General features: G+C 50.8%; 1 protein-coding gene across 1 annotated transcript in view; it reads left to right on the top strand.

The window, feature by feature from the left end:
• Positions 1 to 485: 485 nt before the first annotated feature.
• Positions 486 to 26,202, top strand: part of LOC117354692 (oocyte zinc finger protein XlCOF6-like) — a gene marked incomplete at its 3' end in the record, with an annotated part of 48,352 nt that continues 22,635 nt past the window's right edge. Inside the window, exons 1-2 of the mRNA XM_033932564.1 lie at positions 486 to 680; positions 893 to 1,019. Of these exons, the coding sequence (XP_033788455.1) occupies positions 657 to 680; positions 893 to 1,019 (151 nt within the window). The remainder of the gene's footprint in view (positions 681 to 892; positions 1,020 to 26,202) is intronic.

Here is a 26,202-nt window from a genome sequence, read left to right as displayed (position 1 = left end):
CCTTAAACTCCTCCTCTCCCCGCTCCGCCCTAGGAACATTCTGACCAATGGGCGCCAGGAGGAGCCCAAACCCCTCCCCCTGTCTCAGTGCTACAGGACAGAACATTTGAACTAGTCTTCCACCCCCAGCAACTATCTTGACCAATTAGCACTGAAAGGGGCGGGACCAACAAGAAAGCCCTGCATTATCCTCCCCAGGAACATTCTGACCAATGGGCGCCAGGAGGAGCCCAAACCCCTCCCCCTGTCTCAGTGCTACAGGACAGAACATTTGAACTAGTCTTCCACCCCCAGCAACTATCTTGACCAATTAGCACTGAAAGGGGCGGGACCAACAAGAAAGCCCTGCATTATCTTCCCCAGGAACATTCTGACCAATGGGTACCAGGAGGAGCCCAAACCCCTCCCCCTGTCTCAGTGCTACAGGGCGGAACGTTTGGGAACTGCTCATCCACCCCAGCAACTGTCTCAGCACAGAAGGGGGTGGAGCCAAGATGAAAGGACTCTAGGTCCCAGAGTGCTCCGCTTCCTGTGGCCAAGAGGAAACGCGTCTTTTCTTCTTCCTTTAGTTTGCGGATTCAGCCGAGGCTTCCGGTCCTTTTGTCTCTTCCTGCAAACGCTGCAAGAGACGAGCCCTGGGCCAGAGCAGAGAGGAGATGCCTGCAGGAGCCTCTGGCCGGGTAGGAGAGGGATCAGGAGTCCCCCAAAGGGCCATTTGGCCTCAATTATGGGCCTGTAAACCATTCACACCCAGAAAGCTTTCCCCCTGCCTCCCTGAGCCCCCCTGCACTGGGAGCTCTCCCTTCTGGCACTGGTGAATTAGGTCCAGCAGTAAGAAAGTCTCCTCTTCCCCCCTGGAAGATACTGAGGAGGTTTCTGCTTTGTCTTTCAGATGCAGGTGACATTTGAGGAGATCTTTATCTCTTTCTCCCAGGAGGAGTGGGATTATTTAAATGAAGAACAGAAGGAGCTTTACAGAGAGGTGATGAAGGAGAATTATCAGACCCTGATCTCACTGGGTAAGGGATACGTTGACATTTCTTAGCGGTAGTGGGACATCATTAGATCCCTTGATATCCTCTCAGGACTGCATCAGTATTAGGGACTGAGGGGCTGATGACTGAGTGAGGGGCTTCTACCATGAGATGAATGGGAATAGATTTCATAAACCGTGCCGAGCTCCACGATTGTGGAGAGGATGCGGTATACAAAAACTTCAGGTTTGGCAATGCAGTATCGAAAGAGGGGTACAGAGAGACTGTTCAGTCCTGGGCTGTCTGCCATCATATTCAGTGGCCCTGTGTGACTACAGGGCTACATCAGGTGAACTGCAAATCACAGTTCCTGTGGAAGGAAGGAAGTGCCAAAACAGAGCTCTGTCGAGCCAGGGTTTTCATCTCTTCAGATAAGTTGATGGGAAATTTTGTTCTGCACCTTTTTATTATTTTTTTTGAGAAGCTAATAGCCCCCATAACACTTAAATTGTTGGATTTCTTTCAATATTTCTGCTCTATAGATCACTACTGAATTCAGTGGTTGTCTAACTGATGTATTCCAACAATAAAAACTAAAAAATTAATCATCATAGTGTTTATTATATTTTAGTGCCTGTTTTGGGTTTTTCATGTGTGCTGTAATCCTTTGTAGTTTTGCTATTCTTTGATTGGTTTCTTTATTATTCTGACTTCAGCAATGACATTAAGAATAATCGTACTGGATCAGGCCAATTGTCCATCTAGCCCAGTATCCCATCTTCTTGGAGGCCAATCCAAGTCGCAAGTATCTGGCAAGCGGCCAAATAGTAGCAGTATTCCAGGCTACTGTCCCACGTCTGTCTCAACAGCAGAGTATGGATTTTTCCTACAGGAATTTGTCCAAACCTTTTTTAAAACCAGCTATATTAACTGCTCCTACTGCATCCTCTGGCAACGTGTTCCAGAGCTTAACTATTCTCTTGAATGAAAAAGTACATCCTCCTATTGGTTTTAAAAGTAGTACTCTATAACTTCCATCGAGTGTCCTCTAGTCTTTGTAAAGCTTGATGTAGTAAAAAATTGATCCGCTTGTACCCATTCTACACCATTCAAGATTTTGTAGACTTCAATCCTATCTCCCGTTAGCTTTCTCTTTTCCAAGCTGAAGAGCCCTAACCTTTTTAGTCTTTCCTCATACGAGAGAAGTTTCATCCCCTTTATCATCTTGATTAGGGCTCTTCAGCTTGGAAAAGAGACGGCTGAGGGGAGATAGGATTGAAGTCTACAAAATCCTGAGTGGAGTAGAACGGGTACAAGTGGATCAATTTTTCACTCCGTCAGAAATTACAAAGACTAGGGGACCTAGGGGACACTCGATGAAGTTACAGGTAAATATTTTTTCACTCAGACTAGTTAAGCTCTGGAACGTGCTGCCAGAGGTTGTGGTAAGAGCGGATAGTGTAGCTGTTTTTAAGAAGGGTGAAGGGTTTGGACAATTTCCTGGAGGAAAAGTCCACATTCTGTTATTGAGTCAGACATGGGGGAAGCCTCTGCTCTGGTTCGGTAGCATGGATTATCCCAGGACAAGCAGGCAGCATATTATCCCAGGACAAGCAGGCATGATATTCTCACATGTGAGTGACGTCATCTACGGAGCCCCAGCGCGGACAGCTTTTCAAGCAAACTTGATTGAAGTTTCAAGTTTGCTACACTGCACCACGCATGTGCATGCCTTCTTGCCCACTAAAGGGCGCATCCCCACCTCGTGGTCCTCAGTTCAGTCTTTTCCGCGGAGCCAGAAGCCCTGTGGAATTTGTGCTCTTCTATTTTAGCCTTCTGACACCGCGGCTGAGTGTTTCTTTCTCGGTCGCTGTGCTTACTTTGTTTTTTTATTTGTTTGTGTTTCGGTTTTCGTCGAAAAAAAAAAAGATTTTTTGTTCGGCTCCGGGGGCTCCTCGTTCGTTCCCGGCCGTTTTTTGTGTCCATGTCCCGTCCCTTGACGGGCTTTAAAAAGTGCACCCGGTGCGATCGCCTCCTTTCGATCACCGATCCCCACCGGTGGTGCTTACTTTGTCTGGGTCCTGAGCACCCGACCGACTCCTGCACTCGGTGCTCGACTTTTCAGAAAAGGGCCCTCCGCCGCCGTCGCGCTCGTATGGCGGAGCTCTTTTCGTGGCGGGGAAGGCCTCGACGTCGGCCTCGGCCTCGTCTCCCTCGACCTCGCCTCGACAGCTTGCTTCGTCGAAGCCTGTGTCCTCGACCCCGAAGTCGACAAAGGGTAAGTCCTCACTTCCTTCTTCTGTTCCAGCCTCGAAGAAGCCATCCTCGGGCTCATCGACGGGGGCGGGTGGATCGTCCTCGGCCCCACCCCGAGCGTCGAAGTCGAGTGCCCCATGGGAATACTCGAGACCGAGGTCGCCCTCGAGGGAGCACCCGCCAGCCCAGGATCTACCTGCCATGATGGCGGTGCTGGCCTTTCAGGACTTGCTCCGTGCACTCATTACCTCGGAGCTGTCCGGTGCCCTCGCGCACCTCCAGCCGCCTGCGGATGCCCCGGCTTCGGCTGCCTCGGTCTCGGTACCCTCGACTTCAACCCCCGGGGGGGCTTCGGCTTCGGCCCCGACCTTGCCCTCGACCTCGGGTGACCAGCTTGAGCGGAGCGTGTGGCCTCGGGACAAGGTGCAGAGGGTTCGGAGGATCTCTTCCTCTTCGTCCTCGTCGAGGTCCTCCCGGGGCTCCTCGCCCTCGGGTCGGCCTCGGGCGAAGCGTCGTTCGAGGAAGCCCAAACGTAAACGGGTCTCTCCTCGACGACGCGGTCGCTCCTCGACGACCGGGGCAGAGACCCTACGGGTCTCCGAGCTCCGCCTCGATAATCCGAGGCTTCTCCGCTCCTCCGAGGTTGAGTACTCGAGGGACTCTTCGCCACGACGGAAGGGGCGTGCCTCGGTGCCCCATACCCCGGGGACTTCCCACAAGGGGTCCTCGGGGCATGGGCGGTCCCCGACCCCGTCGAGGTCGCTTGGTGCGGCTTCTTGGGGTTCGGGGTCTGGCACGGGTAAGGAACCTCGTTACTCCCGTGAGGCCTCCCCTTCCTTCTTGGCGACGAGGGCTTCTCGCTCTCCCTCTCCGCCTTCGAAGCCCTCCTCCTTTTCGAGATTTGTGCTTGATATGGGGAGGGCTTTGGACCTTGATCTGGCATCAGGGTCGCAATACACGAAGGAATTTTTGGAGGAGCAGGATTTGCCCTCTCCTCCCAGAGAGACTCCCCGGCTGCCTCTCAACAAGGTTTTACACCAGACCTTCCTGAGGAACTTGGACTCCCCTCTTACAGTCACAGCAGTTCCATCCAAGATGGAGTCAAAGTACCGCACAGTCCCGTGCAAGGGCTTCGATAAAGCACAGCTGTCTCACCAGTCGTTGCTGGTGGAGTCGGCGTTGAAGAAGTCCCTGCCTTCTCGGGTCTCTGCTGCAGTCCCCCCCGGGCGGGAGGGATGGACCCTGGACAAGTTTGGTCGTCGCCTCTATTCTAACTCCATGATGGCCGCCAGGGTCCTTAATTACGCATTCACATTCTCATCCTATTTAAGGCTGATGGTGAAGGCGTTACCCAGGTATTATGGAGTCATGCCCGATTCCCATAAGGAGGATTTTGGAGCCTTTATGGCCAATTTGTCTCAGCTGCGCCTCTACCTTTTTCACGCAGTTTACGATGCGTTTGAGTTGGCCTCTCGCGTATCCGCCTTTGCAGTGGCGATGCGCCGTCTCGCATGGCTTCGTACCCTGGATATGGACCCGAACTTGCAAGAACGTCTGGCCAATCTTCCCTGTGTGGGCTCCGAGTTGTTCGATGAGTCCTTGGAGGTGGCGACCAAACGCTTGTCTGAACATGAGCGCTCTATCGCCTCATTGGTCCGTCCTAAACCCCGGGCCCCGCCGCAGAAGCCGTTTAGACCTCCTCCGCGGCGGTACCCTCAGAAGTCGACGCCGGCCTTCTCGAGGCCTCCGCCCCGGCGTCCCCCTCAGCAGGGCAGAGCGTCCCAACCAAAGCCTCAGACGCAAGGGGCGTCTAAACCGGCTCCGTCTTTTTGACGTGATGCGCGGTTGGGGGCGGGCCCCCTCCGCACTGTCAAAGGACCCCCTTCCTATCGGGGGCCGATTGCAGGCCTTTCTTCCAGCCTGGGCCGAGATCACGTCGGACGCTTGGGTGCTCCGGATCATTTCCGAGGGTTACTCGCTAAATTTCTTGGCCTTGCCGCCGGAACATCCGCCGGGGGCTTCTCTTGGCTGTCGAGACCAGCTTCCTCTTCTCCTGTCGGAAGCCAGGTCCTTGTTGAGCCTTCGGGCGGTGGAGCCCGTGTCCCCGAACCAAAGGGGATGGGGGTTTTACTCCCGTTACTTTTTGGTCCCGAAGAAGACAGGGGACTTAAGCCCCATTCTGGACCTCCGGAGGCTCAACAAGTTCCTTGTCCGGGAGAAGTTCCGTATGTTGTCCCTTCCAGTCCTGTACCCTCTGTTAGAATCGGGGGACTGGATGTGCTCCCTGGACCTGAAGGAAGCATATACTCATGTTCCGGTGCATCCCGCTTTCCGCAAGTTCTTACGGTTCCAGGTGGGGGAGTTACACCTTCAGTATCGTGTCCTCCCCTTCGGGCTGGCCTCGTCCCCTCGAGTCTTCACGAAGTGTATGGTGGTAGTCGCGGCTGCCCTGAGATCTCAGGGGCTGCAGGTCTTCCCCTACCTGGACGATTGGCTGATCAAGGCCTCATCCCGGGAGGGGGTTATCTCAGCGACCCAACGTCTGGGGTTCGAGGTAAATTTTCCCAAATCGCAGCTGTGCCCTGCTCAATCCCTTCAGTTTATCGGGGCCGTGCTGGGCACGGTTCGCCTTCGTGCGTTCCTTCCCTCTTCGAGGCTGGAGGCTCTGCTTCGACTGTGCCGTCAGATTTCGCTGCAGCGCTCCGTCTCAGCTCACCGGTTGATGATTCTACTCGGTCACATGGCATCGACGGTTCATGTCACACCGTTTGCCCGATTGCATCTGAGACTCCCTCAGTGGACCTTGGCCTCCCAGTGGCGTCAGGATCGAGACCCGCTCTCCCTTCTTGTACAAGTGACTCCTTCCTTGAGACGCTCGCTCCGTTGGTGGACCAACTCTTCCAATCTTTCCGGGGGTTTGCTCTTTCTCGTCCTTCCACATCGCAAGGTTCTGACCACGGACTCTTCGGAGTACGCGTTGGGGGCTCACCTCGACGGTCTGCGGACTCAAGGTCTATGGTCTGCGGAGGACCGTCTTTGTCACATCAATGTGTTGGAGCTTCGCGCCATTTTTCTGGCAGCTCGAGCGTTCTCCCACCTGCTGCGCAATCAGGTAGTCATGGTTCGGACGGACAACCAAGTGGCAATGTATTATGTAAACAAGCAAGGGGGGACGGGCTCTTGGTCCCTGTGCCGGGAAGCCTTGCGCCTTTGGGAATGGGCGGCCTCCCAGAACATCTTCCTGCGGGCGGTTTACATTCAGGGAGAGAAGAATTGTCTGGCCGACAGACTCAGTCACCTTCTCCAGCCGCACGAGTTGTCACTCAACTCCCGAGTTCTGCGAGAGGTCTTCGATCGTTGGGGGACTCCTCAGGTGGATCTGTTTGCCTCCCCGGAGACTCACAAACTGCCCCTTTATTGTTCCCGGATTTACTCCCAGGACCGTCTTGAGGCCGATGCCTTCCTTCTCGACTGGGGAGGGAGGTTCCTTTATGCGTTTCCTCCTTTTTCTCTGATCTTGAGGACGTTGGTTCATCTCAAGTCATCCAGAGCCACTATGATTCTCATTGCGCCTCGTTGGCCTCGTCAGCACTTGTTCTCCCTGCTCCTGCAACTCAGTGCCAGGGAGCCTCTTCTTCTGCCGGTTTTTCCCTCTCTGCTGTCTCAGAGTCGGGGTTCGCTGTTGCATCCCAATCTTCAGTCATTACATCTGACGGCTTGGTTCCTTTCCCCCTGACTTCGGTTTCTGTTTCTCAGTCGGTCAGGGAGGTGTTGGAAGCCTCGCGCAAGGTCTCGACTCGGCTTTGTTATTCCCAGAAGTGGATCAGATTTTCATCCTGGTGTTCCTCGCACCATCTGGATCCGAGTTCGGTTCCGCTGTCCTCGGTTCTGGAATATTTGTTGCATTTGTCCAAGTCTGGGCTAAAGACGACTTCCATCCGGGTGCATCTCAGTGCTATTGCTGCTTTTCATCGGCATCTCGAGGGACGTTCTCTCTCTCTTCATCCTCTGGTGGTTCGTTTCATGAGGGGTTTAGTAAATGTTAATCCTCCTCTGAAACCTCCTCCTGTGGTTTGGGATCTTAATGTGGTCTTGGCTCAGCTGATGAAGCCTCCCTTCGAGCCTATTGACAAATCTCATAGAAACATAGAAACATAGAAAAAGACGGCAGAAAAGGGCTATAGCCCACCAAGTCTGCCCACTCCAAATACCCGCCCTCTGATTTCACTCCCCCAGGAATCCCCTGTGAATATCCCACCTTCTCTTAAAGTCCGATACGCTGTTGGCCTCAATCACCTGCAGTGGGAGTTTGTTCCAATGATCCACCACTCTTTCAGTGAAGAAGTATTTTCTGGAGTCGCTATGGAACTTCCCTCCCCTGATTTTTAGCGGATGCCCCCTGGTGGTCGAGGGTCCCATGAGGTAGAAGATATCTTCTTCCAACTCGATACGGCCCGTGATGTACTTAAACGTTTCAATCATATCACCCCTCTCTCTTCGTTCCTCAAGTGAGTACAGCCTCAGTTTATTCAGTCTTTCTTCATACGTGAGATCCTTGAGCCCCCAGACCATCTTTGTGGCCATTCGCTAAACCGACTCGATTCTCTGAACATCCTTCCGGTAGTGAGGTCTCCAGAATTGAACGCAGTACTCCAAGTGAGGCCTCACCATGGTCCTGTACAGCGGCATCATAACTTCAGGTCTCCTGCTGACAAAACCTCTACGAATACAACCCATCATTTGCCTTGCCTTGGAGGTAGCTTTCTCCACTTGATTTGCAACCTTCATGTTATCACTAATGATCACCCCTAGATCTCGTTCCGTCGTGGTCCTGGCCAAGGTCTCACCATTTAGTATGTAAGTTCTGTGCGGGTTTTTCTTTCCCAGGTGCATTACCTTACACTTTTTAGCATTGAAGCCTAGCTGCCATGTTGCTGACCACCGTTCCAGCAGCAGTAGATCCTGTGTCATATTATCAGGCATGGTGTTTTTACCTACTATGTTGCAAAGTTTGGCGTCGTCGGCGAACAGTGATACCCTTCCTCTAAGTCCTTGGGTCATATCTCTTATGAATAAGTTGAATAGAATCGGGCCCAAGACCGACCCCTGCGGCACTCCACTTATCACGCCTGACGTTTTGGATGGGGTACCGTTTACCACCACCCTCTGAAGTCTACCACTCAGCCAATCCTCAACCCATGTAGTTAGAGTGTCCCCTAATCCTATCGACTTCAGCTTGTTCAATAACCTTCTGTGTGGGACGCTATCAAAAGCTTTACTGAAGTCTAGATACACCACATCCAATGACTCTCTGGCATCCAATTGTCTAGTAACCCAGTCGAAAAAGCTGATTAGGTTAGATTGGCAGGATCTGCCCTGGGTGAATCCGTGCTGGTGGGGATCACGTATGTTTTCCTCGTCTAGGATTGTATCAATATTTTGTTTGATCAGTGTTTCCATGAGCTTGCACACTATAGATGTGAGACTCACCGGTCTGTAGTTTGCCGTCTCTGTTCTGCAGCCCTTTTTGTGGAGTGGGATAATGTTGGCGGTTTTCCAGTCCAAGGGGACTCTTCCTGTGCGTAGGGAAAGATTGAAAAGAACAGATAGTGGTTCTGCCAGGACTTCTCTCAATTCCCTGAGCACTCTGGGATGTAGGTTGTCCGGTCCCATGGCTTTGTTCACCTTGAGTCTTGATAGTTCGTAGTAGACGCTACTGGGCGTAAACTCGAAGTCCAGAAACGGGTCATTCTGGCTGTCTCCCATCTGAAGCTGTGGACCAGCTCCCGGTGCTTCACAGGTGAAGACTGAGCAGAAGTATTCGTTTAGTAATTCTGCCTTGGCAGAATCTGATTCTACAAGGTTACCGTCCGATTTCTTCAGGCGTTCTATCCCATCTTTGTTTCTTTTCCTGTGACTAATATAGCTGAAGAAGGATTTATCCCCTTTCTTAATGTTCCGTGCTAGATCTTCTTCCATTTTGAGTTTGGCCTCCCTGACTGCTATTTTGACAGCTTTTGACCTGTCCAGATAGTCTTTTTGCGCCTCTTGTTTTCCTAAATGTTTGTAGGTGATAAATGCTTCTTTTTTCTTTTTAACGAGGTCCGAAATTTCTGCGCTGAACCATTGGGGTCTTTTGTTCCTCCTGCGCTTACTTACTGTTCTTATGTAGCGGTTTGTTGCTTCGTGTAGGGTGGACTTCAGAGTCAACCACATATCCTCTACATTGTTAGGTTGTGCTTGTTTTTGCAACTCCTGATCGACAAAAATTCCCATGCGGTCGAAGTCTGTGCCTCTAAAGTTGAGAACCCTCGTTGCTGTGTTTGACCTTGAGAAACCTTTCTTAAGGTTAAGCCATACCATATTATGGTCGCTGGAGGCCAGTGTGTCTCCAACTGAGACATCCGAGACGCTATCTCCGTTGGTGAGTACCAGGTCCAGTATCGTTTGGTCCCTGGTGGGCTCCAACACCATTTGCTTGAGTCGTGCACCCTTTATGGAGTTCAGAATTCTTTTACTGCCACACGTAGTCGCGGAGAGTGTGTTCCAATCTGCATCGGGCATGTTGAAGTCCCCTAACAACACTGTGTCTCCCCGTAGAGTGATGTTCTCTATGTCCTCTATCAGTTCTAAGTCTTTGTCTTCTTGTTGTTTCGGAGGTCTGTATATCACACCAAGGTATAGGCATTTTTCATTTCCTCTGGCCAGATTCACCCAGAGGGATTCCCCAGTGTATCTAATATCCGTAATTCTGGTAGTTTTGATGTTATCCTTAGTGTATAGTGCTACCCCTCCCCCTAACTTGCCCTCTCTGTCGCGACGTAGTAGGTTGTAGCCTGGTATAACCATATCCCACCCATGTGAGTCCGTGAACCAGGTTTCTGATATTGCTACCACGTCTAGGTCAGCGTTTATTATCTCAGTCTCTAATTCTAGAATTTTATTGCCCAAGCTGTGTGCATTGACGTACATAGCCCTCCATATCTGTGAAGAGATTCCCTTTTGGGTTAGAGTGACTCCTAAATTTTTATTGATAATTCCCTTTAAATTATCGTGGATTGCATGGGTACTTACCTTAGACTTAGAAGTGTGGGTGTGACTCTCCTCCTCAGGGTGGTTTCTTACTGCTCTGGGATATAAATAAGTGCCCTCCCCCAACTTACCTAGTTTAAAGCCCTGCGGAGTAGGCGGGCCAGGCGATGTCCGAATACATTCTTACCTCTCCTGGTTAGGTGTAGTCCGTCGGGTCCCTGCAGTCCCTGGAGTGTCTCACCGTGGTCTAGGAATCCAAAGTTCATCTCTGTGCACCACATGCGGAGCCATTCGTTAGTCCGTTGGATATGCTCTTCTCTAGCTCTGCCTTTGTTTCTTACTGGGAGGATCGATGAGAAAACCACCTGCGCTCCTATCTGCTTCAGCTTCTTTCCCAGGGCTCCAAAGTCGTCGGGAATGTTCTCCGTGGTACTTCTGGCAGTGTCGTTTGTACCTACATGGATGAGAAACATGGGAAAATGATCATTGGGCTTTATAAGTTTGTCTAGGCTGGTGGTGACATCCCGGATCCTGGCTCCGGGAAGACAGCAGACCTCTCTTGACTGCAAGTTGGGCCTGCAAATTGGTCCCTCGGTGCCCCTCAACATGGAGTCCCCAATGACCACCACTCTTCGTTCCTTCCGGAGGGGTTGATCCGTGAGCCCTGGATTTGAGGTTAGGTGCTGAGTATTCTCCTGAGCCCCTTCCGTTATTTCCTCTGTGTTCTCTTCTTGTAGGATTTGAAATCTGTTTCTGAGGGTGAGTTGTGGGGTAATTGTAGAGTTATCCTGTTGGAGAGAAAAAGAAGAAGAAGAGAGTGAGAATGAGGTGGATTTTCTTTGCTTGCCCGTAGAGGAGGTTACCAGTTGCCAGGGGCCGGCATCTCTAATCATCTCCTGTACTCCAATCATTGATTTTAGGGCTGTAGGTTTGGGGGAGTCAAGGATGGACCTGTCGTGGGTTCGCTCTGTGATGTGAGACAGTTCCAGGATAGCCTCGTCGATGAAGACCTCGTCATCTCTGATACTCCTCAGCTGCTTTACCTCCTCCCTGAGGTTCAGCAGTTCCTGCACGATGTCCTCGTCTGTGTGTCTCTGTCCCAGCTCTTCTGTCTGCGTAGAGACTGTAGTGTACGTTGGGAGTGGAATGGTCTCGGTCTGCACAGAGACCTCTGATCCGTGTCACCCTCTTTCTTCTGAGTATAGACCTTGACCATCCCCTGGATCCCTCCGGACGCTGGGGTGTTGATCTTGATAGTAGCCCTGCTGCCACGTGTCCTCCCTGCCATTTCCGGCAGATTTATTTCTGTAAAAGAGAAGGGTTGAGATATCAGAGAGTTTGTAAGGAGAACGGAGGAGAATGAGATATTAGAGAGTATGAGAGTTTAGATAGAGAGTAGAGAGTATGAGAGATTAGAGAGTCAGGGGTTCTAGGGAAGATTGACTATCTGAATGAGAGTATGTAAGAAAAGTGTATGATTGTACGAAGAAAATAAAGGTGTGTCTGATAGAGTATGAGAATGTAGAGTGTATATTAGGTCTGTATAAGGCCCTTTCTCAAGGCCCTTCGCAAAGGCGCTCTCGCTAAGGCGAGCGCCTTTGCTGCTCGCCTTCGCTGCGCGCCATTGGCCCGCCTCCTTTTAAGGAGGGGCCCGGCGCCTTCTGCTGATGCGGTGGGGGTGGGCGGAGTTACTCTCGCCGCTACCCCGAAGCTGTTTGCCGCTCGCCTCGCCTTACACGCGCTGCCCCTGCTTGCTGAGAAGTCTCCTGCTTCCTCAGCCCTTCTCAGCCCTCTCGCTGCTCTCGCTGCAATCTCATCTTAAGTTTCTCACTTGGAAGGTGATCTTTCTGCTTGCGCTCACGTCCGCTCGCCGGATTAGCGAGCTGCAGGCTTTGGTTGCGGACCCGCCCTTTACTGTGTTCCATCATGACAAGGTGGTTCTTCGCACCCATCCTAAATTTTTGCCTAAGGTTGTGTCTGATTTCCACCTCAATCAGTCCATTGTTCTTCCGGTGTTTTTTCCGAAGCCCCACTCTCATCCTGGGGAGGCGGCGCTTCACACGCTTGACTGTAAGAGGGCGTTGGCTTTTTATCTTCAACGCACCAAGTCTCATTGGAAGGTTCCTCAATTATTTTTGTCCTTTGATCCTAATCGATTGGGACGTCCTGTTTCCAAGCGCACCTTGTCCAACTGGTTGGCTGCTTGTATTTCTTTTTGCTACGCTCAGGCTGGTCTCGCGCTTCATGGTCGGGTCACGGGACATAGGGTCCGAGCGATGGCAGCTTCTGTGGCGTTCCTCCGGTCTACTCCGGTGGAGGATATCTGCAAGGCTGCCACTTGGTCTTCGGTTCATACTTTCACCTCCCACTACTGTCTGGATACATTATCCAGGAGTGACGGCCGGTTTGGCCAGTCAGTTTTGCGTAATCTGTTTTCCTAAATTGCCATCCTCCCACCTGCCCTTTTTTGGTTGGCTTGGAGGTCACCCACATGTGAGAATATCATGCCTGCTTGTCCTGGGATAAAGCACAGTTACTTACCGTAACAGGTGTTATCCAGGGACAGCAGGCATATATTCTCACAACCCGCCCTCCTCCCCGGGGATGGCTTCTTTGCTGGTTATGGAACTGAGGACCACGAGGTGGGGATGCGCCCTCTAGTGGGCAAGAAGGCATGCACATGCGTGGTGCAGTGTAGCAAACTTGAAACTTCAATCAAGTTTGCTTGAAAAGCTGTCCACGCTGGGGCTCCGTAGATGACGTCACCCACATGTGAGAATATATGCCTGCTGTCCCTGGATAACACCTGTTACGGTAAGTAACTGTGCTTTCTCTACATGTGGGTGACATCATCCATGGAGCCCCGTTGCGGACAACTTTTCAAGCAAACTTGATTGAAGATCTTCAAAGTTTGCTGGTGCTGCACTGTGCATGCGCGTGTGTCTTCCCGCTCGAGTTAGGGTGCACGTTTCCCCAGCGTGGCCTCAGTTCTTAGTTTTCCGTGGAGCCAGAAAGCCCTGTCTCTCAGCTCTGCGTCGAATGTAAGTGCCTTCTTGCACTGGGGCTTTTGTTGTTTTCATCGTTAAGTCACTGTGCGGCGTGTCAAAAAACATAATAATAATAATATTTGTCTTTTATTTTTATCCTCGTTGGACCTGGGAAACCCCGGGTTTCCGTCCGGTCGCCTGGCCTCGGGTGGCTCCTTTCCCTTATGTCCCGTCCTGTTACCGGGTTTTAAAAGTGTACACAGTGCAGTCGGGTGATTTGGATCACTGACCCCCACCGTGTATCCTGTGCCTAGGCTCTGACCACCCTACCAAGTCTTGCCCGGGTTGTGCTACTCTCCAATCGCGGGCTCTTCATCATCGTGGTGCCCGGATCCTTGAGCTCTTCGGCATGATGCAGACAAGACCTCAGCTCCGATGAAACCTCCATTTGAACCTATTGATAAGGCTCATCTAAAGTATCTCTCTTGGAAAGTGGTGTTTCTGATTGTCCTCACGTCTGCTCGCAGGGTCAGTGAGCTGCAAGCCTTGGTTGCGGATCCTCCTTTTACTCTTTTTCATCATAAGGTGGTCCTCCGTACACATCCTAAGTACTTGCGTAAAGTGGTTTCGGATTTTCACCTCAACCAATCCATTGTTCTTCCTGTGTTTTTTCCTAAGCCACATTCTCATCCTGGGGAAGTGGCGCTCCACACTCTTGACTGTAAGAGGGCATTGACTTTCTACCTGCAATACACTCAGGCTCATCGGACTACTCTTCAACTCTTCATATCATTTGATCCAAATTGGTTGGGGTGTCCCGTGTCTAAGTGGACCTTATCCAACTGGTTGGCTGCTTGTATTTCTTTCTGCTAAGCTCAGGCTGGTCTCTCTCTGCAGGGTTGGGTCACGGGGCATAAAGTCAGGACGATGGCGGTGTCTGTTACTTTTCTCAGATCAACGCCTATTGAGGAAATCTGCAAGGCTGCCACTTGGTCCTCGGTTCATACTTTCACCTCTCATTATTGTCTGGATACTTTCTCCAGACGGGATGGTCAGTTTGGCCAGTCAGTTTTGCGTAATCTGTTCTCCTAATTTGCCAACTCTCCCACCATCCCATTCTGGTTAGCTTGGAGGTCACCCACGTGTAGAGAATATGCTGCCTGCTTGTCCTGGGATACCTTATCAGGTGTTATTCAGGGACAGCAGGCAGATATTCTCGCAACCCACCCACCTCCCCTGGTTGGCTTCTTTGCTAGCTATCTGAACTGAGGCCACGCTGAGGAGACACGCACCCTAACTCGAACGGGAAGGCACACTCGCATGCGCGGTGCAGCACCAGCAAACTTTGAAGATCTTCAATCAAGTTTGCTTGAAAAGCTGTCCGCAACGGGGCTCCGTGGATGATGTCACCCACAAGTAGACAATATCTGCCTGCTGTCCTTGGATAACAACACCTGTTACGGTAAGTAACTGTGCTTTTCTGAAAAGCTCTGCGTCGAATCTAAATGCCTTCTTGCACCACGGCTTTTGTTGTTTTCATCAGTAAGTTGCTGTGCGGTGCGTCAAAAAATAAAAAATAATAATTGCCTTTTATTTTTATCCTCGTTGGGCCTGGGGGACCCTGGGTTTCCATCCGGCTGCAGCTACTCCTTTCCCTTATGTCCCGGCCTGTTACAGGGTTTAAAAAGTGTACACAGTGCAGTCGGGTGATTTCAATCACCGACTCCCACCGTTGGTGTATCCTGAGCCTGGTCTCTGACCACCCTACCGAGTCTTGCCCGCGTTGTGCCACTCTCCAACCGCGGGCTTTTCGTCGACAGCGTGCCCGAATCCTTGAGCTCTTCGGAACGATGGAACAACCTGCAGACAAGACCTCGGCTCCGACCTCGGCCCTGAAGTAAGTCACCCTCGGCCTCGTCTGCTCCGCCTGCTAAGGCCTCGTCCTTGGGTAAGTCTCCTTCCTCCTTAAGGTTCCGTACCAAACAAGCCTTCCACGGAATCTCTGGCATCCCAGGCAGTGAGTGCAGTCCTACCAGCCTCTACGAGACCTCCCCCCAAGCGTGCCTCCAAATTAAGGGAATACTCTTCCTCAAGGTCGCCCTCGTTGGAGCGCACTGTTGCACCTGTCCGACCAGATCCATTGGTCTCGTTGCCGATGTTTGAGGACATGCTTTTTTTTTTTTTTTTTTATTAATTTGAAAATTATCACAAGTAATACACTTGTTAAAGAAATACAGATAGGTAATAACAACATAACAAACAAAATTATAAATGCGGCATTTAAATTATCATCCTTCTTAGACCTCAAAATCAAGAAAAAAGAGGAGGGATCCAATACATTCCATGGAGGGAAATAAAATAAAAAAAAACTTTTATCAGAAAGCTGACTACGTTAAACAACCCCACTTATCATAAATCCAACAGATCATATACATTGCTTATCTTTAGAGATCTTTTTAAGGTCTAGAAAGTCTCTCAATTGTGATGGTAAAAAGAAAGTGTACTTAATCCCCAAATATCGAATCAAACATTTACAAGGGTATGCCAAAAGAAAGGAAGCCCCCAAACTTTTAGTCTCATCACGCAGAGAAAGGAATTCTTTTCTGCGGTCCTGTGTTATCTTAGATACATCAGGATAAATCCAAATTCTTTGTCCTGAAAATTCTTGATTTAAGTTCCGAAAGTAAAGTTTCATTATAAGGTTTAGGTCTTGTTCAAACACCAAGGAGACTAAAAGTGTTCCCCTTTCCTTAACATCTGAAAGAGATTCCTCCAACATTGCAGTCAAATTTTTTTCCACCACCAAATTTCCTCTTTCATCAGCCTTAGTCATAGCAGTAGGAATATAATAAATTTTATTTATAGGAGGAATAGATTGTTGAGGAATTTTAAGAATTTCAATCATATATTTTTTAAAGTAGTCAAGAGGATTTAATGTCGGTGATTTTGGAAAATTTAGTATTCGTAAATTTAGTCTCCTATTAAAATTCTCAAATTGTTCCAATTTAGTATGCACATATGTCTTATCTTTAACCAGCGTTGATGTTATTGCCTTTAAGTCTTTAACTTCAGATTTAACACAGGTTATTTGTTCAGCAGAGTCATGTTTAGTTTGTTGAATTATTTTAGATAAATTATCCACTTTCTCTGAGAGATTATGTACCTCTAATGTTGATCCTGAAAGCTTGCTGTCGAGGCTCTGCAAGGCCTGCCAAATGGTCTCTAGTGTTACCACCGGGGGAGTCTGAGGCAGCGATGAACTCGCTGAGGCTCCCAGAGTCAGTTGCTCAACTGTCCTTCCCACGGGCGCTCCTTCCTCCAAATTCAAGTCCAGATCCGCGACTTCCGCCCCTGGACTCTCTGTCGGGGCAACCCGCGTTGACGTTGGACACGGCGGTGCGCTGGATCCCGGAGGGGACAGTGAAATTTCATGCCCTAAGAAGCTGGACGCTCCATCGTCCAAGCTTGCAGCAGGGCCCTCTTCTCTCGGTTCCGAGGTTGTAAGCTGGCTCAGAAACCTCTCCAGGGTTTGTTGCTGTACCGGCGTAGAGGTTCTGAGCTGGGAGGAAGCCGTTCTCAGAACTCCCTTCCTTTTAGTATGCGGCATCAGGACACAAAGGCTCCGTAGAGGATTCAAATATATGAAGAATATCAAGGAGTTAACCGGCCCCTCGGGAGAGGTAAGAGACGCCAGACTTAGCGTGCAGCCATCTTGGATCCTCTTGAGGACATGCTTAAGGCAATTCTGACAGCTATTAAATACTATAATCAAGAGTTTGGTCTCAGTCTCTACCTGCTGGTCATGATGATCTATTATCCATCAGTAAAGCCTATACCAGTCTGTAGAGTCTAAAAAAAAAGAAAATTAGCAGGTAAGAACCTAATTTCTCCTTTTGTAAGAACCTGATAAAATCGAATATCATAAAGATTAGAGGCATGGGGGGGCGTGGCCGTGCAGAGAGCGGGAGAGACGCATTTTCCCTGAGCTCCGCAGTCTCGCTCCTATCCAGCCTCCCTGCGCTAAACTCTGCACGCAAAATTCAGCCCGCTCTCACCCTCGGTATCGCTGCCGGCGCATGGACAAGTTTGTCCAAAAAAACAGCGTGGAGATGGCCTCAAAATCGGGGAAGAAGGAGCGAGGCACACTAAAATCTGGGCCTACTGGTGAGGGCAAGATGGCGGGCGCGACTGACGCGGCGGACACGGTGAGCGAGGACACGCTTGCTCGATTGACCGAGGCGGTGGTGGCTGCGTTGGGCACCCGCCTAGATAAAGTGCACGACACCCTGGCAACTCTCAACACGACAGTGGCAGAGTTCAATGGCAGAGTGCAGGAAGTGGAGCACCGAGTTAGCTCTGCAGAGGATACCCTGACTTCAGTTCAGGAGGAGCTACAACGTCTGCAGAAAAAAATGACCCACTGTGAGGAAAAGCTGGATGACCTGGAGAATCGCTCCAGGCGGAACAACCTACGTTTGGTGGGCATCCCAGAATCAGTGATGGAAGGGGACCTATTGGCTACCTTGGAAAAATGGCTGACGACCGAGCTGCTCGTGACACATGGTATGGGCCCCCTGCGTATTGAGCGCGTACATCGTCTTGGCAGGAAGCAGGATGGAGCGGCCAGGCCACGGGTGGTGATCATTCGGATTCTTAATTTTGCTCTGAAAGATCTGCTGCTCAAGAATTATAGACACAAACAGGATCTTCGATTTCAAAATCAGCGTGTCTTGTTGTTCCAGGATTACTCGGCTCCAGTAGCCTCTCTCCATAGGGGCTTTTCCTCCGTCTGCAAGCTTCTATCGGAAAAGAAGATGAGATTCACGCTTCAGTTTCCAGCCAAGCTTCGGGTGCTGCATGATGGCCAACCATTTCTGTTTGACACCTGTGAAGCAGCGCGAGCGCAAGTATACCTGTGGTTTCCAGATCTAGCGCCCAGCACCTGAGGAGTGATGACATTTCCTGGTGGTTTCTCATCTGCCTGTACGAGGGTCTCTGAGGCGGGGGGCCTACCTGCTTGAAGAGACGCCTCGGACTGTTCTTTATTATTTTTCTTATTGAGCTGGAGGGGGTCCCTATTCAGGGGCCCTTTCCGCCGTAAGTGCATTCTGATATTCTGTTCTGTACCATGTGCTTAGTTTGCCCTCCAGTTGGAGGGTGCAGGGTTTGCGGCCTGTGGTCCTGTTTCATAAAAATGTTTCTGTTGGGGGTTGTGGATTGCTGGCCCCTGTATTCTGTTTTTATATTTATATTTGTTTCCGTTTATTGGTTATATTCTTAGTATTAATGCTCAGATCAATGTTACAGTCTCACCTACTGCTATTGCAATCTTTATCGCTTTCAATTCTGTTCTTATTCTCCTTATGCAAATGGGTGCGGGCTTGCTGTGGGGGAGGTTGGGGAGGGGGGACTTGGGCCTTTTGGGTCCCCTTTCTGGAGAGGTGGTATTTGGAGTGTGGGGGGGTCGGGGTGGGGGTGGGGGTGGGGGTGGGGTGGGGTGGGGCAGGTAGGGGAAGGGGGGCGGGGAGGGACTTGTATGGTGGTAGAATGGTTGTGGATGGTAGAGGGTTGGTTGTTTGGTTGCTGGGGGGAGGGCTGGGACTCCTGGCAACGGCTTACTTTTCTATTGATCAGAGGGCCGAGCTGATCACTGTGTGGGATGTCACCTAAACGGGGTATGCGCTGTGTGACCTGGAATGTGTCGGGCATAAATTCCCCTATTAAGAGGACTAAGATTTTACAACACTTAGCCCGACACCAGGCGGACATTGTGGGGTTGCAGGAGACCAAACTTAATGAAAAGGAACATGGCAAATTAAGACGGTCCTGGGTGGGCCAGTGTTACTCTGCTTCCTCTCCCAAGGCGAAGGCCGGGGTGGCATTGCTGATACATAAAGCGGTCCCCTTTGTACACTCACGAGTCACTACTGACCCGGAGGGCCATTATGTAATAGTTCAGGGTATGTTGAATCAGCGTCCAGTGATTTTGATATCAGTGTATGCTCCCAATATCGCTCAAAGGGCTTTCTATAAGAAGATTTTAGGGGTTATAATGTCTCTATCACAGCCGCCGGGGGTCCCTATGATATTCCTGGGGGACTTTAATTCTATTCTGGATCCAGTATTAGACTCCACTAGGGGGGATCTCCGTTTGTCGGGAAGGTCAGATAATGGGCTACAAGCGTGGCTGTCTGCCCTTGATTTAGTGGATGTCTGGAGAACTTTGCACCCTGGTGAAAAGGATTTCACGCATACTTCGAGAGCGCATGATTCTTCATCCAGAATTGATTTTATTTTTCTCTCCCGTTCTTACTTCTCTGAGGTCCATACCTCCGAAATAGGAGCACTGGTCATTTCTGATCACACTCCGGTGTGGATGGATGTGAGCCTGGCGGGGGGCGCCCAGGGTGGAGGGGGACGTTGGCGGTTTCCGGTGGCCCTGTATTCGGACCCTGACTTTAAAGTGTACCTCGAGAAACAGTGGCAGGACTATGTAGAGTTTAATGGGGGCCATGCAGAGGAGGGGTGTCTTTTCTGGGAGGCAGCAAAGGCGGTGCTCCGTGGCGCTGTGTTGGCTTATTGTGCTCGCCGGAAGAAACTAATGGCAGCTAAGATCTTGGCCCTTGAGTGTAGGGTTCGGGAGAGTAGGCTTTTGGCCCTTCAATCCCCCACGATGTCTCATAAGCGGGATTTCAAGATAGCACAGTCAGCGCTCCATGCTCTTCTACATGAATGTGCCCAAAAATCTCTTTTTTACTACAAATATAGATTGCACCGTTTTGGCAACAAACCGGGCAGAATGCTAGCTCGGTTGACTAAGGCGCGGGGGGGATCCTCCTCCATCACCTCTCTTAAGGACTCTGGGGGGCACCTGGTTACCGCTCAACCTCATTTAGAGCGGCTCTTTGTCTCCTTTTATAGTTCTCTTTACTCGGCGGAGGTGGTGGATAGGGATGTCTCGATCAAGGACTATCTAGACTCTCTCCCCTTGCCTCGGCTCTCTGGGACGGACAGCGAGAGTTTGGCCTCCCCTATCACTCGGGAGGAGGTCTTGGGGGTTATTAAGACTCTTCCTCTTTGTAAATCCCCGGGTCCGGACGGCTTTAGTGGGGAGTTCTATCGTCTTCTGCGGGGCTATGTTGCAGATCCCCTGAGACGATACTTTCAGCAGTCTGTGGAAGGGGGGCATTTTCCGGTTGGATCCAATAGGGCGTTGATTACGGTCCTGCCTAAACCAGGTAAGGACCCGCTTCTGGTGGAGTCCTACCGCCCCATCTTGCTCATCAATGTGGATCTGAAAATATTGGCCCGGATTTTGGCCAATAGATTGGCTCCGTTGGTGCCGTCGCTGGTTGGGACTGATCAAGCGGGCTTTGTGAAAGGGCGACAGGCGGGTCATAATGTCCGTAAGCTTTTGATTGCCTTGGCCCATTGTGATTCCAAAAAGCAACCGGCCCTGGCTATTAGTTTTGACTCTGAAAAGGCCTTTGACCGGGTTGAGTGGGCCTTCCTGTTCCCGTTGTTGCATAGATATGGGGTGGCTGGGTTCTTTATGGGAGCTCTCCGTACCTTGTACGCAAGTCCTGAGGCGGCTGTGTTGGTCAATGGACAGACATCTCCGTTTTTTTCCCTCCAGCGGGGTACTAGACAGGGCTGCCCTTTGTCTCCTTTGCTTTATATTTTATTTTTGGAACCCCTGTTATTACGTATTCGTACTCATCCCTTGCTTGTGGGTGTGGAGCTGGGGGGCTCCTCCTTGCGATGCATGGCCTTTGCGGATGATATCATGGTTCTGCTCACGGATCCGGTATCGCACCTCTCCCCCTTGTTGGAATTGTTTGGGAAATTTGGGGAGCTCTCGGGCCTTAAACTCAATGTGTCTAAATCCGAGGCGCTGCCTATTCACCTACATATTTCTCACCTCTGGGCTGACTTTCCCATGAAGGAGGCCTCTTCGCAGGTAAAATATCTGGGTGTCTACATTCCTTCTTCTTTATCACGCCTTTATGAGATCAATGTCAGGCCCTTGCTCCGGCGGTCTATTGAGAGCCTCCGCCTATGGGGTGCCTTACCGGTTTCTCTGGCAGGACGCATTTTTCTGTATAACATGATGGTGGTGCCTCGGTGGTTATATCTGTTGCAGACTTTACCGATCTGGTTGCGCCGCTCTGATCTGGAGGAATTATATAGAGCCCTGAGGATGTTCTTGTGGCGGGGACGAAGGCCTCGACTACCCTTGCGTGTCTTGATGCTACCGGAGGCGCAGGGGGGTTTCGGTCTGTTAGACTTACGGGCATACAATCTGGCGTGTGGTATGAGATTAGTTCGCGATTGGTGTCTGGAGAGCTCCTCCTTCTTGACTTTTTCGGTGGAAAGGGATTTTTTGGATCCGGTTTCGGGTTTGTTTCTGTTGCATGCACCTTCGAATCAGCTAGACCTTTCTCAGAGAGGGCATGTGGTGTGGGCTTATATGAGACTCATCTGGAAAGTGCTTTGTAAAAATCTAGGGGTTAATTATGGGGCTTCCCCTATGCTGCCTCTTGTGGGGAATTTACAATTTAGCCCGGGCAGTGATAATCGAGTGTTTCGGCTTTGGCATGCACGGGGGATCCGCAGGGTGGGGGACGTTCTTGATGATCATGGGTCTCCATTACTGGACTGGCGTCATTGTATGGGTTAGACCGGGCAGATGCCTTTAGCTATATGCAATTACGTCATTATGTGTTTAGCCTTGGGGAGACCGCTCGCTGCGCCTCGGTGGCGGAGAGTCTGGGACGGAGTTTGGCTTTGTGGGAGGATCCAGCTCCGCGCCTACGTTACTATGTCAACGAGCTACAGAGGCCGTTGTCGACTGAGCGGGCGGATTTGCTGGCTGGGGCATGGAGCGCTGACTTGGGGTGCATTATTCCGTCTCCCTTGCTTTCTCACTGTTTTCTCCTCCTGCGCACTCTTTCCTGTAGCATGCTACACAGGGAACAGGATTATAAATTCCTACAGAGAATGTTTATTTCTCCCCAGAGGGCTTATCGTGCTGGCTTTGCGGAGCATGCCCGATGCCCCAAATGCCCTGAGTGCCCTGCTACCTTGGGACATATGTTCTGGCATTGCCCTCTCATACAGGCTTTTTGGAGTCGAGTTTGGAGTTTCCTGTCCTCCCTATCCATCTCACTACCTGCCTGTTCTCCGGATATTGCACTTTTTTATGCTGGAGCGGCTCTCTCCAGTTGCTCTGGTGGGCAGAAGTTATTGGTGTTCAAGGCTCTGCTCCTGGCCAAACGGGTCATTCTGATATTCTGGCGAACTTCACATGCTCCCTCTTTTTCTCAGTGGCAAATGTTCCTTTACGAATTGGCGCTTGTGGAGCGTAGGGGGGTGGGGACTCGGGATGAGGGCAGGTGGACTAAATTTCAAGATGTCTGGGAGGGCTACTGGCTGTCTCTTCCCCATAGGGAGAGGAGTATGCTGCTGAATAGTTAATCTTTTGGGTTGTGCTCTCTATGTGGAGGGGGGGTCGTCTGCTATTTCCTCTAACGCAGGGTAAGCTGGGTCTCCTATCATGGTATCTTTCTTACAGTATCCTACCGCTTTCTCTCTTTTTTCTTTTGTCTTTTGTCCTTTTCTTTTATCCCTTTGGGAAGGTTGTACACCATACGGGTCTGGGTTGGGGAGGGGGGGGATGGGATGGGTGGGGTTTTCAGCTGGGGGTTTTTTGGGGGGTTATAATAAAACACTGTATTGGGCTTGAGTGGAGGTATGTTCACCCGCTGTTGGGGTATTCTAGATGTGTCTGCATTTTGGCATTATAGACGTGTATCTGTATTCTGTTGTACTATGTCTCCTTGTCTTTGCCCAATAAAGAAATATTATACTAAAAAAAAAAAGATTAGAGGCATACAGACAACAGAAAATGATGGTTTTCCGGGCCATCTGCCCTTGACAAATTATGTAATGCCCCTCCTTGTCCTGTTCCAACTGCTTAAGATTAGTGACCACTCTTTTCTGAACAGGATTACCACCCCTCTTTTCTTCTCCACTGCAGTGCCTAAGTTTCCCATGCTCTATCACATCTAAATGTGTCTCTTACAACATCCACCTTATGACTCTACAAATGTTGCAAAATCTTAGAGCACTTGATGGGCAAGTTTATCCCCCCCAACATTATTTTTGACCACTTTTACTATGCATTCAGGAAGGACTTCCGCTTTTCCCACCTCCTATAATACCCGGACACAGCCACCAAAGCCCCAGTCGTCTCCTTCACCCTATATACCAATTCCATACCCATCATTGGGCTTCTCAATCCTACAGGAACCATATCACATTCTACCTCTCTCTTCTGAACTCCTCCCCCTTCCCATTCACTTTCCTTCCCTTTCCCTTCTATCTCCTTCCCCCCCCCCTCGGTATTCCTTCAACCACCAGTGTTGGCTGGAGCTCCATACTGGAGAAAGGCCCACACACTGGCTAGGCTGCTCTGGTAAAATACCCTTATCCCATAGCACCTCAGACACTCCCCCACTCACTCCCCTCAATCTCAACAACTCCCCCGCAAACCTCCAACTCACCTGCTTTACCCCCCCCTTTGCATCACACAGACAACCATATCCATGGCCAAACTAGACAAAATAAATGCTTTGCGCACTATTCGTCTACTTTAAACTGCAGACCTTGGGGGGTCACGTGATGTGCTGAGCCGGGCAGGACACGTTTTGCTCGAGCTCCGGGGCCCTGGGTCCCCCTGCACCTCTTTCTTACAGGATTCAATCCTTTTTGGATGTGATTTCACCTTTTTGCAGTGCATGGACCGTTCTCTACAATCGGGCAGCCCTACTATGAGCGGAAAATCTAGCCGCGTTGTCAAGGATCGGGAGGTGCGAGCCTCGCGTGCTGATATCAAGATGGCGGTGGCTGAGACGGGCTCCGCGCTCCCACTTTCTGCGGCTCATATAGAGGCGTTATCGGCTTCCGTGGTGCGGGCGTTGGATGCCCGATTCGACCAGCTTTCTTCCCAGCTAGCTTCGCTCGAGTCAACTATTACAGACACCACCAGACGCACCGGGGAGCTGGAGCACCGCGTTGCCCGCGTGGAGGACTCCCACGATGCCTCGGCAGCAGAGCTCTCTTCCTTAAAAAGTTTACTTCGACGCCAGGAAGACAAGATTGAAGATTTAGAAAACCGATCTAGATGTGATAATTTGCGTCTCATTGGGCTGCCTGAGACGGTCTCTGATGCTAGCTTACTCCCTACCTTAGAGTCCTGGCTCCAGACTGAATTACCGCTCCCTGCTGGGATGGGGCCCCTTCGATTGGAACGTGCACACCGCCTGGGTCGGCGGACCGATGACCATACCCGGGCGCGGGTTACTATCTGTAAAGTTCTAAATTCTGCGCATAAGGCTGAATTGATGCGCCACTACAGAAAAAAGAGGAACACGCTTGCCTTTGACGGGACGCCAGTCCGCTTGTTCCAGGACTACTCCCCTGCGCTGCAGGACTGGCGTCGACGGTTTTCCAGGGTCTGCTCGGCTCTTTATGAAAGGAAACTCCGGTTCCAACTTTCCTATCCCGCCACTCTGAGGATTTGGACGACCGCAGGCTGGAGGAGCTATGCAACCGCAGAGGAAGCGCAGGCCTACTTGGATGCCCTGCCCGGTGAATCTGGTCCATCATCGGCCCCTTGAGGTTTTGCTTTCTTTGGGGCTTGTTTCCTGGATGGGACCTTGGTTGTAGACCTGCCGGTGGTTTTCCTGTGGTTTTGTGCGGGATCGTTAACTGGCAGGGGCCCTCGTGGGAGTTTGCCTGTGGTTTGGCCTCTGGCTCTCTTGTTCCATCCTTTTCCTCCATGGAGGTTCCGAGTGGGGGCCTGTGACTCTATGATCATAACCACATTGGATGCTGCCCTGACATTTTGGATCCCTTGGGCTTGTTTGTGGACTTTGTCTACCTTCTTTGCACAGTTTGCCTCCAGTGGACTCCCTTGAGGGGGTTTGTGACGAGCTCGGGGGATTTGTGGTGGGTGGTTTGGTTGGCACTGAATTTTGGACTCTCTAATCATCCGCTTGACACTTTGCGGGTTGTTTGATGTTTGCACCTTGTTTGTGTGCCTTCTCCTTATTAATTCTTTTCTGTGGCTGTGGGGTGCAGGTGTGGTGTCTGCGTTGCCTCCTTTACACTGTTCCCCGGACTTGGGTGTCTTTGCAGTCATGCTTGGGTGACCTGACCCTTGGAGGCTCCTGCCACTTGTTTGGGATGTTTGTGACTTGAATGAGGGGGTATGTTTGTGGATGGGGGTCTGCCTGGGGTAATTCCTTTTGTGTGAGCCCAGTATTTTGGTGCGTTGGTTTTGAGTCCTCCTTCTGGAGATCGTGTGGATTGATGGATATTTGGAGTGAGTGTGCTTGATGGGGGAGAGAGTGGGAATCAGAGTATTATTCAGCTGTCCTGTGGGGTTTCTGCTTGTATGTATAAGGAGTGATTGTTTTGTACTACTTGGTGGGGTGGGGGGGGGGACCAGGGCCCTGTTAACATCTTTGTGACTCCCCTCTCACTCCACGTCGGATGACTGGGGTGGGTGTTTGTGCAGGGCTTGTTGGGGATTTTGGGGGGCTTTGGAAGGGGGGGTGGGAGGGAATGGGGTGGGTTGGGGTGGATGGGTTGAGAGTTGGTGGGGAGGGTTTCTGGGGGTGGGGGGTCCTCCTTCAGTATATTTATTTCATAAGTTTGATATGTTTCTTTGTTGGTTTCTATTGTTCAATCAGATTCTTTGGCGATTCCTACTGCTCTGGGGGAGGCTGGGCCCTTGGGGTTGATTTCACCTGCTTTTCATTTTCTGGCTCTACTTCTTTCCTGCTTTTCTGCCATGAGTACCCCTTTTAGAATTGCCTCTTGGAATGTTGGGGGGGATTACGTCGCCTGTCAAGAGATCCAAAATACTTGCTTGCCCTACACCGTTA

This window comes from Geotrypetes seraphini, chromosome 2 (genome assembly GCF_902459505.1).
Source record: "Geotrypetes seraphini chromosome 2, aGeoSer1.1, whole genome shotgun sequence".
NCBI classification, from domain to species: domain Eukaryota; kingdom Metazoa; phylum Chordata; class Amphibia; order Gymnophiona; family Dermophiidae; genus Geotrypetes; species Geotrypetes seraphini.
This window is presented reverse-complemented; position numbering and strand designations above follow the sequence as displayed.